Source organism: Alexandromys fortis, unplaced genomic scaffold (genome assembly GCF_014885135.2).
Source record: "Alexandromys fortis isolate MF-2015 unplaced genomic scaffold, M_Fortis_MF-2015_v1.1 scaffold_21, whole genome shotgun sequence".
Lineage (NCBI taxonomy): Eukaryota > Metazoa > Chordata > Mammalia > Rodentia > Cricetidae > Alexandromys > Alexandromys fortis.
This window is the reverse complement of record NW_026067905.1, coordinates 125428-136267: the sequence shown is the minus strand read 5'-3', so window position 1 is coordinate 136267 and position 10840 is coordinate 125428. Positions and strand designations below refer to the sequence as shown.

The following is a 10840-nucleotide window of genomic DNA, read 5'->3' as shown; positions in this document are numbered from 1 at the left end:
GAGATAGTGTAACCATGGGGTGTAAGAATAGCAGCCCTCACCCAGTGACGTGTCCTAGGAGATACGGAAAGTGTTGTCTCAGAGTCAGTGACACAAGAGGGGACTCGGGGTGGATTCCTGACTGGGTACTGTTTTAGGATTGTCCACATTTAAGCATGAAGTCCATAGTTTTCAGTTCAGAGAGGGTCAGTGTCATGATGTTTACAGCGAGGGAACAGGTTCTCCAGACTTCTCTTTGTCTCATAAATGAATAGTTACTCTTTCATAAATAAATTGTGCAGAGAAACAGAGTATAATAGATAAAGAACACATTTGCTGTTTTTATTGGTGCCTTGCACGGCAGTAATACTGAAAAAGGGAATGCAAAACAAAACAAAAGGAAATGAAAACAAAAACAGAAAAGCAAAAAACAGGTTGGTGGGAACCCACATCTTATTTTTGTTTTTTTTTTTCCCCAAGAGTACACAAACTCCTGTTTTATTTTTATTGTGGCATGAATGATAACATAAAACCAAAAAACATGAAAATATACAACTTATATTACACTATGTGTTATGAACAAAATAGAAATCTATAACTCTATGTTATATTTACACAATTTTTTATTTTATTAAATTTCAAGTGAGATGGTAGTTTGCACATACTTTGTTTTAAGCTCCAGGCATTGATTGTCTCTTCTCTATTTTTTTTAATCATTAAAAAAAAAACAATCAAACAAAACTTTTTCACTTCTGAAATCCAAACTGTTAGAAAGACTAAGTGCGTTCAAGCCAGGGGAGCTGAATAAATACTGTTTCAGTGGACCAGTGACAGGCACACTGGGGCTTACAGGGACCCATCAGTGGGAAACTTTACACGTCACCTTCAACCTGCGGAACTTCAAAATTAAATACTGTATAAACCTGGCTAAAGAAATGCCTATGCCCTACAATACAGAGAAAGCTCAGCCACTTTAAGTGGGTTTTTTTCAAACCTTGTGAAGTTGTATTTCACTATTAACTTGATAGACAAATATTTTATAAACCTGTCTGTAAATATACAGTTATTACAATTCAATAATTTACCCTTTAGAGTAAGGAAAGTATAATTATTTCTTATGTTTTTGAATGAGATAGAAGAGGATTCCTCTGAGAACAGGATCAGCTTCTGCCATAAGAAAATATTTGGAAATGGACCATTAAATGGTAAAGATAATTTCCTTTAGGTGAACTAAGTTAACTGTACTTTAGAAATCAAATATATGAAGTGACCTCATTAAAGAACATTTTACACTTTAATATTCATTCCCTATGGGAAGATTTAGTTTTAACCATGATAAATATGTTTATTGGGAGGTGTTTTGCACAAAGGTAATTCTTAGCTAGATATTAAATGAACTTTCAAAGTTCACTTAACTAATCTGAATAAAAATATACTAATGTATTAGGGGGTGGGGAGGTGTACGCACACATGGGCCTGTGTTTCTCCTGCTTGTAGTAACTAGCCAAATTATCATTAACTTACAAACAACTTTAACCCATTTTTTTCTGGTAAATATTTTTCTTAGATTTATATCAAACAGGATGATATTTAGAGGTACCAATTACAAATATAAAAAAGGAGAAACTGGCAGTATTATTCTTCAGTGTTGTTATAAATGTTGGGATGCTGAGAAAAGGTAGGGGTGTGGCTTGAACAGAGAGGAAGGGGAGGAGGAGGGATGCAGTTTGCTAACTTGGACCTTTTCATTGTGTCTTATTTCCTATACCATATCTTATTTGGTCATTGTGTGGCATAGACAAGAACAAAAGGTTTTAGGATCCTTCACAAGAATCATCACCCAATCAAAGGCCCAAAGGGCAAAGTTTTAACACAGTTATGTTGCTATTAAAAGCACCTTTTTTTCCCCTCAAGTGACTTCAGTGCACTTTAGACATGAATAGAATTACTTTTGTTTTTGTTGGTTTTGTTGGGCAAAGCAAACTCAACATCCACTGAAGAAAATGTCAGAACAGACCATGACGGGACATTACAGACTTGCTTTGTGGTTTTGCCTGGGCACAATTCAATCACGGACTTAAACTCAACTAACCTGGAGAGGTTTGGCAGCTGTAGGTCACCATGAACAATCTGTTTTCCCTTCAAACAAAACAAATGCAAACCAAAGAGAGAGTTTGTTCAGATAGCGCTTGGTTGGGATGGATTTGGGCCATGGATGCCTTCAGTAGCATCTACCTGGAGCTAAAACAAAGTATTCTTGTTGCCCAAGGTCAGGAAATGAAAAGCAAGCTTGTCTAGAATGTGCTGTAGAACAGGAACGCAGCACGCAGAGGTGGAGAACCCACATCAGTCAGGAGGCTTTGTTAACAGACACAGAGAAACAATAGTTTTTATAAACCTGTTTTCACATTGTATGTTATAATGGTAGAAAAACAAGTGTCCATTTTTCTCTTATTCAGAGTGCTTCAAAACAAAACAAAATCAAAAAGTTGGCTCTAGATAATTGGTAATTAAATAACTAAAATGAGAGAAAAGAGCATAAGTTAATTAAGATTGAACACGATCCTCCTCCTAATACACCCCTTTGTATTAAACACCAGAACTGACGCTACTGGGGCCAAAACTGTTAACACAGAGGAAGTTACGGGTAGAGAAGCAAGTGTGTGGGTGAGTATGTGTGTGTCATATGCACACACACATGCATGGGTGTACATGTGTGTATGAGCTGGAAATAGATATTAGTTTTAAATACCTAACAGCTTACTGGCTGTGCTTCCAAATCAGAACAGAATAAAATAGGGAGAAATAAAATAAATTATACATAATTTACTAATCTGGGAACAGCTGACCATTATTATTATTAATATTATTACTATTATTATTATTATTTTATCATCATTTTACAACACTAGCAAAAAAGAGGCAATTCAAAGGAAAATACAGTCATTAAAAAAAAAAACAAACAAACCACAAACAGAAAATAGAACCAAACCTCTGACATGCAGGTATGATCAGCTCCTCCAAGCAAACCTCCAGAGCAAGACTTTGAGAGAGAGAAAAGCAAAAAGATTTTTTTCTTTTTCTTTTTTTTTTTCTTTGCCTATTCATTATGTATGAAAATCAAACTTGAGGGCGGTGTTTGGTGGGGCAGAATGAGAGCGAGATGGAACACTGTCCCATATTCGGTCACTGACTACAGCGCTACCAAGGGGAAGTGACCCGGAGTGACTGTGTTTGGTGCAGGCCCTACCCCTGTCTTGGCCTTTGGGTTGGCGATGTCAGAGCCAGCAGCTGTTGCTCTGAGCATGGGCTCTGCTGACACCAGCATTGATCTTTAGCCGACTCAAGAGTCAGAGTGAAGGACCAGACAGTGGTAAGGGGCTCTGCGTCCAGCCAGGCTCCACTTTGTGGTGCGGTAGTGAATTTTAACCAAATCCTGGGATCTTAGGGCATGAAATACACATGGCCCCCATTTGTGAAATACAGTCTCTGACCTCATTGCAGGGAGAGATGCAAAAAAAAAAAATCTTATAGAGCAGTTCTGTTTCCCAATCAGCGAGGGGTGGAATGGTGGAGACACAAGCTAATTCTGTATTTCTGAAAAATGGCCAAATATAGTCGGTCAAAACAATGATTGTTTTGCTCAAAGTTTCAACAGGAAACACACATACACACACGTTACTAAGTAGCACACATTAAAAGAAGCAAATTGTCCAGGGAGAAGGGACCTCAGGAACCATTTGACTGGTAGCTTCCATGTTGGCCAAGCACCTCTCCGTGACACAGGGCCACCAGGTCCACCCAGTAATAAGCACACTAGAAACTGAAAAATAGAATTTCTGAGCCCTACGCTTAGTTCCACTGTCACTGGCCGGGCAAAGCCAAGGGCAAGGTTGCTTCTAGACCACTTGCTTAGGAGGGCTGGGATTCCATTCCCAAAAGTGGGTTTTGCTCACAATGGCCCAACATTATTCCCTAATAGGAATGTAGCTAATGTACCATGATCACACATACACACACAGAAATCCAAGATCAGAAAATATTTTTTTTCTCTAAATTTCTATGTTTCTCTCTCTCTCTTTTCACCTGAGAACGGCACCTACAGTTTCCATTAAAAAAAAAAATCAATCTCACCAGTTGCTGGTGTATCAGCTCTTTCTGGGGACCGTCTAAGATTTAACACTGTCCCCACGGAAGAAGGAGCAGGAGTAAGGAAGGACTTAGAAAAGGAAGTTGGTGATCGCTTCAGGATGGATTTGGCACTTGCTCCAAGATGTAGTGTTGTGTGCAAGAGTTAGAGGTCTCTAAAGCAAACGGCTGCTGACACTGGGGCACAGAAGCAAGGAAGGCAAAACCAGGCTCTTTTTCTCCTCTCTCCCCACCCTCGCACACAGGCCTCCATCTTTAGAGCAGAGAGATGCAGAGGGCAGAGGGGTCGAAGGCCCCGTTCCCTCCTTCTGTCAGGTGCAAGACGACAATCACAAAGGAGAAGAAAGGAAAGAAAAGGTAAAAGGAAACCCCAGAACCATTCCCCCCAACAAAACAAAACAAAACAAAACGTATTTCTTTTTAAAAATTGTAGCACAAAACAACGAAACACATTCACAAGCCACTTGTTGGCACTGTGTACCTGAGTGAGAATTTCTAGTTATAGAACAAACAGCCATAAAGTTTATTAAAAAAAAAAAAGTTGACGGGCGAGACTTCAGTGCTGGGTTTAGCAGCTGAGTTACTGGCTTTGTTTTACCATAGCTTATTTCAATCTCTCGTGGTTGATGTTGTTTGCTTGAAACATTTTGTTTTCCTTTCCGAGCCTTTTGAGGCTGAGGTCTATTTGTCAGCTGATGTCCCAACTATTTAAGACTAACAGTTAAAATAACAGTCAGTGTACGAGAAAGTTAATGTGCTTGGCCACTGGTAAGGATGGGCCAGCTAGGGCTTCGTTAAGTCCTCAGCTCACCGCAGTCTGTGGGCCCTTATCAGTTGGCTTGTCCTGCAATATGGTTTTCGCTGTCACTCCCATAATCTACGTCGGGGTCATCTTCCTCCTCGTCATACTCGTCGTAAATCTCCCCGTTGATGTCCTCGGCCTGGATTTCCTCTTTGATGTGAGGCTCCTCCCCCTTCACGCCATAAGTGCTCTGAATCACGGGCAGCCCTGGCTCCGGGCTGCTGGACACACTCGAGTGCTCCGAGGGCAGGTGAGGTGACGGCATTCCTGCCATGGTGATGGCTCCAGGGTACACAACTCCAGCAGTAGCGATGGGAATCTGTGCTTGTTGCCTGTCGCGGAGAGAGAAGATGAGTGTGCACAGGACGTCTCAGCTTCCCTGTGCCTCAGCGCCACCCTAACTGGAACCAGCGTCTACCCAATCATGGGACACGCTGAAATGGCATCCCACGTTGATTCTGAAGCCTTACCTGCCTGCATCGGGCTTCAGAGAATTGGAGACATTTAGTTGAATTACCCCTTGATAATTAAAATAATCCTAATTTTTTATTATTAGGAAAAAATCTGAGACAGAAAGATTAAGCCAAATTACCCAAGAGTTTGCCTCCCAGTTCACTTGCCTTCATTATGGCAAATGGAAGGAAGTTTTGTTTGCTTTTCCTATAATGGAGCCTAAAGATAGTTCAAGCCCAATGGACAAAATCTCTAAACTGTTTAGAACTTTCAAAATAATGCCATGGTCCCCAAAACATGGGAGGGTAATGCTATCATGTTATCTAACTATTGTGTGAAACGGTGTGGGCCCTTTTGGGGTAGGAGGCAGAGCCCCCGCTTAAAGACATACCACCCCAGAAATTGCCTACGGTTCCACGCTTGTTTCCAACTCCTGCTGTCCCACTTGAGATGCTTTAAAACCTTTTAGCCTGGGGACTCTGTCTTCTCGGTTTTGCACTGCACCGTAGTGATCAATTTAGCTGCCCCTGGTAGGATGGGATACACAGGCATCTGTCTGGGCAATTCGTTTACTCACTCATTTCCTATACACTCCAGAAGTGGGGGCCTCCCAGAGCCTTGCCCAGAACACACGGACCCTGCAGGGTCCGTGGCAGGTATGAGCTCCTTTCTTTTATTATTCAGCCACCTTCTGCCTATACCCAGAGTGGCATTTAGTATCCTAAGTTCTCCCGATCTTACTGTTTTAAGTATGAATGACCTTATTCCCATGTAGCTTGAGAATTCTGCAGGGCTGCTATAGGCAGTGTGTAGCATCGCTGTGCACGGCCTCGCTATGGAAAGCAGAGGAGAGCATCCTAGGGTTCTCAGTTCAGGGTGAATTCTCCTGTGCATGACCTTGCTGTGTCCTAAATGTAATCTCTATTGTCGTGTGTGTGTGTGTGTGTGTGTGTGTGAGAGAGAGAGAGAGAGAGAGAGAGAGAGAGAGAGAGAGAGAGAGAGAGAGAGAGAGAGAGAGAGAGAGAGAGAAAGAGAGAGAGAGAGAGAGAGAGAGAGAGAGAGAGAGAGAGAGAGAGACTCTACACTCGTCAGACACAAGCGCTTCTTTTTGGAGCTACTGTAATGTTGTGCTATATCGACTAAACTACCAGTGGTGAAATTTATCATGGCCAACTGCTGGAAATCACAGACACCAGCCAGGAAGAGAACTGGCGAGATCTAGTCCTGCGTGCTCTAAGTTTGTAATATCAGACATCAGGACTACATTTATTATTGACTCTGCTTTCAAATAACTTGTGAATAAAACTCAGGAGAGCAGGCAGCTCGCAGAGGACGCCACTCCACATGCAAACTTAGAAAAACATCTGTCTGTAGTTACGCTATGTACATTTTCAGGGCTACATACAGGGTTGGAAAAGACTGCAGGTTCCTGATGTGGGATTCTCCTCTGTAGGCTTTGAATATGTTTTTATTACCACTGGTTAATAAAGAAGCTGCTTTGGCCTATGGCAGGGCAGAATATAGTCAGGCTGGGAGAGATATAGAGAGAGAATAGGTGGAGCCAGGGAGACACCATGGAGCTGCTGAAGGAGAAAGATGCGAGCTGCCAGCCAGAACCTTACTGGTAATCCACAACCTCGTGGTGATTCACAGATTCATAGAAATGGGTTAATTTAAGATGTAAGAGTTAGTTGATAAGAAGCCGAGCCATTGGCCAAACAGTGTTGTAATTAATATAGTTCCTGTGTGCTTATTTGGTTCTGGGTGTCCAGGAAACCAATGAGCAGTCTCCACCTACAGGTTCCTTTTCAAAAGGCTGCTTTGCAAGTAAACAGCCAGGGTGGAGGATGGGGATATTCCCTTGGACAATGGGAAGTTGGCACTATGCGATACAGGGCCAGAATGCGGTTCTCATACCCGACGTTAAAGTACTGTCGCATTTCCTGCCTCCGGTTCCTCATGATGGCCTTGTACTCCCCGATGCGCAGCTTCTTGCCATCCACCAGGCACGTGCGCTTCGGCCTGGGCTTGTACTTGTAATCTGGGTACTTCTCCAGGTGCTGCTTGCTGAGGCGGGCCTGTTCTTCATAGTATGGCTGTTTCTCGAGGTTGGTCATCGCTTTCCAGCGAGATCCTGTGGAGACAAGGGTGTTAGGGATGCCAGTGTGCAGTGCTTCTAAGAATCCTAAAAAAAGAGACGCCAGAGCGAACAAGAAAGAAATGGAGAAAAAAATGTTGGACAAATTCCAGAACTATATAAACATGTTTCTGATTAGCAAGATCAACTTGAAAGGCGAGATTTTCACAAGAGCAGAGGTGTCTGCAAGGAAATTATGTACCCAAAGACATGAGCACTGGGCAATGGCTTATTTTTGACTTGAATGTACAGTTTAACTAAACTTTCTTATTATGCACTCAGAAGCTCAAGAATTTTATCTGATGCAGTTAACTGCTGAAAGCTCCATGTGAATTCATCGCATCTTGTGAATCTGTAACTCACTGAGTCGTTGCGTATTTCTTTGTGGAGGGCACATTACTTGTCACCAAAGTTCACGAATCACATGCTTTCAGGAGTCATGTCTGTAAAAACCACTGTGCTTAGAAGATGAACTCCTCTAAATAGGTCCTTAGGGGCGAGGTTATAATGAGGAGTCGGACTGGGGGGTTGCTGTGTGTGAGAGCTGTGGACAGGATGATGGTCATCTTGGGTCCTGGGATGGCTCATCTCATCAGTCAAGCCAGACTCACGTGGTGGATGGAGAGAACTGGCACCTGCGAGTTGCTCTCTCTCCTGCACGTGTGAGTCCCCGGGTTCCCACAAGAAGCTACAACCTTTTAAAGACTGTTCTGCCACCTTGCACTATCGTCTCCCATAGTCCTGTAAGGTAGACACCTCCCTTACCTGTGTTCATAGAGGAGAGAACTGATTTCCAAACACATGAAATCACTACCCAACACCATGCACCTACAGATGTGCCTCCAAAGTATGTGTTCTTACACACATGCGTGCACATGCTCCATGATCTAGCGAACAACACTACAAGCAGCAGAACAAATACCCACAGAGTAAGACTTTGATTTAACAACTCAAAAGGAAACCTGCCTCATCTCAAGATAACCAACATTATAGACATTGAACGCATTTTCCCCTTTTCTTTATTCTGTGTTGAATCTAACATGGATTTAGAGGGAAGAGAAAACAAGTTTGAAGCTTCACTAAGTATAGCATCTGATAATTCTCAGTTTAGGGTTTATATGGGTTGGATGCTTTGGTTCTGTCAGTATGGCCGACAATGCAGGTGCTGGAATTGCTGTAGTCTTAAGCCAGAGTTTAAAATCTTAGAGCAGGTGAGGTATGCTGCTCTGAAAAACAATTAGCTCAACCTGAGTCAAGCCTGAGCCCTCCAAATCGAAACATGGGAGTTGCCTACAGCTGCAGATGGTGAACGGTCGCATCTCTGCGCCAAGACTCAGCTTGGAATCTCATCATCATTGTGTGACATGACCCAGAAGGGAAAGCTAACCTGACTGGTGTAGATCTGACTTGAAAATGTGAGGTGCTTAAAGGCAAGCCTCTCCGAGGTGGTGGAGAGCAGATACAGTCACTGGGGGGAGGTCGGTAGGTAAGGGTGAACAAGACGGAAAGGTAGGAAGAACACAAGACCCTATTTCCTGCTACTCAGTAGTCCCTCAAGTAGGACCATCACCCCCAATAATTATCATGATAAAAGTATCTCCTTCTCAAGTTTATTATGACATCCACAGAAGGGACCTTCCCTCCCTTGGGCATCAATCAGAGGAGAGCTTAGAAGCAGGCAGAATCATGGGACTCAGGTGGGGCCAGCACATTGTTGAGCATCCTCCTTAGGAGTACAGAAGAGGTACACATGCCACATCATGGGGTGGACAGGGAAGTCTCTCCCATGAGAGCACCGGCCAACTTGCCAGCAGTGTTTTAGCTCCCCAGACACCATTCAGAGAGCTGCTATGGTTTCATTTTACCAAAGCAGAAACTCGGTTTAGCAGAGTTCCTTGTTTTCCAAAACCCATACTTGAGCATTTCCAGTGTGGTCAGGCCATAGGACTGTAAGTTCAGCCCTAAACTCTATCTCATGTTACACACTAGAACAGTGCTTCCTAACCTTCCTAATGCTGCAGCCCCTTAATGCAGTTCTTCTTGGTGATCTACAACCATAAAATTATTTCGTTGCTACTTTATAATTGCAATTTTGCTAATGTTTTGAATTGTAATGTAAATGTCTCATATGCAAGTTATTTGAGGGACACAACCTACAGGGTGAGAACCCCTGCTTTGGAGGGACTTTCCAATTAGTATTAGATGACCCTTCTGGAGTCATCATAAACACAAATAATATTTAGAAACTATTGAAGGAGATCAATTCTTTTCAAACCACACATCAGCTTATAAAGGTCAGTTTACCAGAAAGAGCCCCCTGGAAAGTAGAAATACAATGAAAATCATGGGTCTAGGGCCGTTGACTTAGAGCAAATCCTACTACCTTCTCTGAAAACTGAATAAATAAATAAAGGAATTCAACTAGATTACAATGTATTGAAAATTCTTCCCAGATTTTCTGTAAAACATCTCTAAGGAAAGAAAATGCTAGCTCCCGAAGGCAACCTATCTGGGGTTGACAGCCATTCTTACATTTCCTACCATGAGCATAATGCTGGGTTGGTAGGTTGACAATTAAAACTCCCTGCTTTAACTTCTGACAGTATCTTTCCCCTAAGAATACCCAGCCTTAAGCTATATCCTAAAATAGGGCCACATAGTAATTGCAAATACAAATACATTTTGCTTTTAGAGACAGTACTCCCCAGGTAGCTCAGACTGGCCCAGTCTTTCTGATTTAATATTCTAAGTTCTGGGATTATAGGTTCTGCATACCCCCCGTACTCAGCTTACAGATTTATTTATTCATAATCCCGAACTATGATACTCAAGTACCAACGGCCATGCAGTGGCCCAACTCCATCCTAGGGCCATGCAGTCTCAGTTTGGAGGCAAATCCATTTGAAATCTTTAGTAATTTCTCCGGGTGAGGATAGCCAGCTGGTGAGTTGGTTTTGGTCTCAGTGGCTCCCCAGTGACAAGAGCAACTGACTACAGATCCTACAAATACTGAGGGTGGTGGCAAAGACACTGTGGTAGAACGCCCCTTTCCCCCCAAAAGATGAAAAGAGTTACTGGGCTTGTGCCTGCAGCCATGTCCAATGAGGAAGTGGCTTGCTGCAGACTGTTTGCAATGAAAATAAATAGGCTATTGGGAATGCCTCATCATAACAAAAGAGTAACTTACAACAGAAAAATATCTGATACAAATAAATAGGTTATTTAACTAACAAAAGAGTGAGTTACGATGAAAAATATTTGATGCTCAAAATAAGAGAAAATAAGGAGCCTTCACTGTTTCCCCCAAATCTTCTGAGTCT

The 10840-nt window shown here is 42.5% G+C and overlaps 1 protein-coding gene across 1 annotated transcript in view; it reads right to left on the bottom strand.

The window, feature by feature from the left end:
• Positions 1–293: 293 nt before the first annotated feature.
• Sox5 (SRY-box transcription factor 5) overlaps positions 294–10840 on the bottom strand; it is a gene marked incomplete at its 5' end in the record, with an annotated part of 134091 nt that continues 123544 nt past the window's right edge. The window contains 2 exons of the mRNA XM_050135237.1: positions 294–5262; positions 7301–7517. Coding sequence (XP_049991194.1) covers positions 4959–5262; positions 7301–7517 — 521 coding nt within the window. The remainder of the gene's footprint in view (positions 5263–7300; positions 7518–10840) is intronic.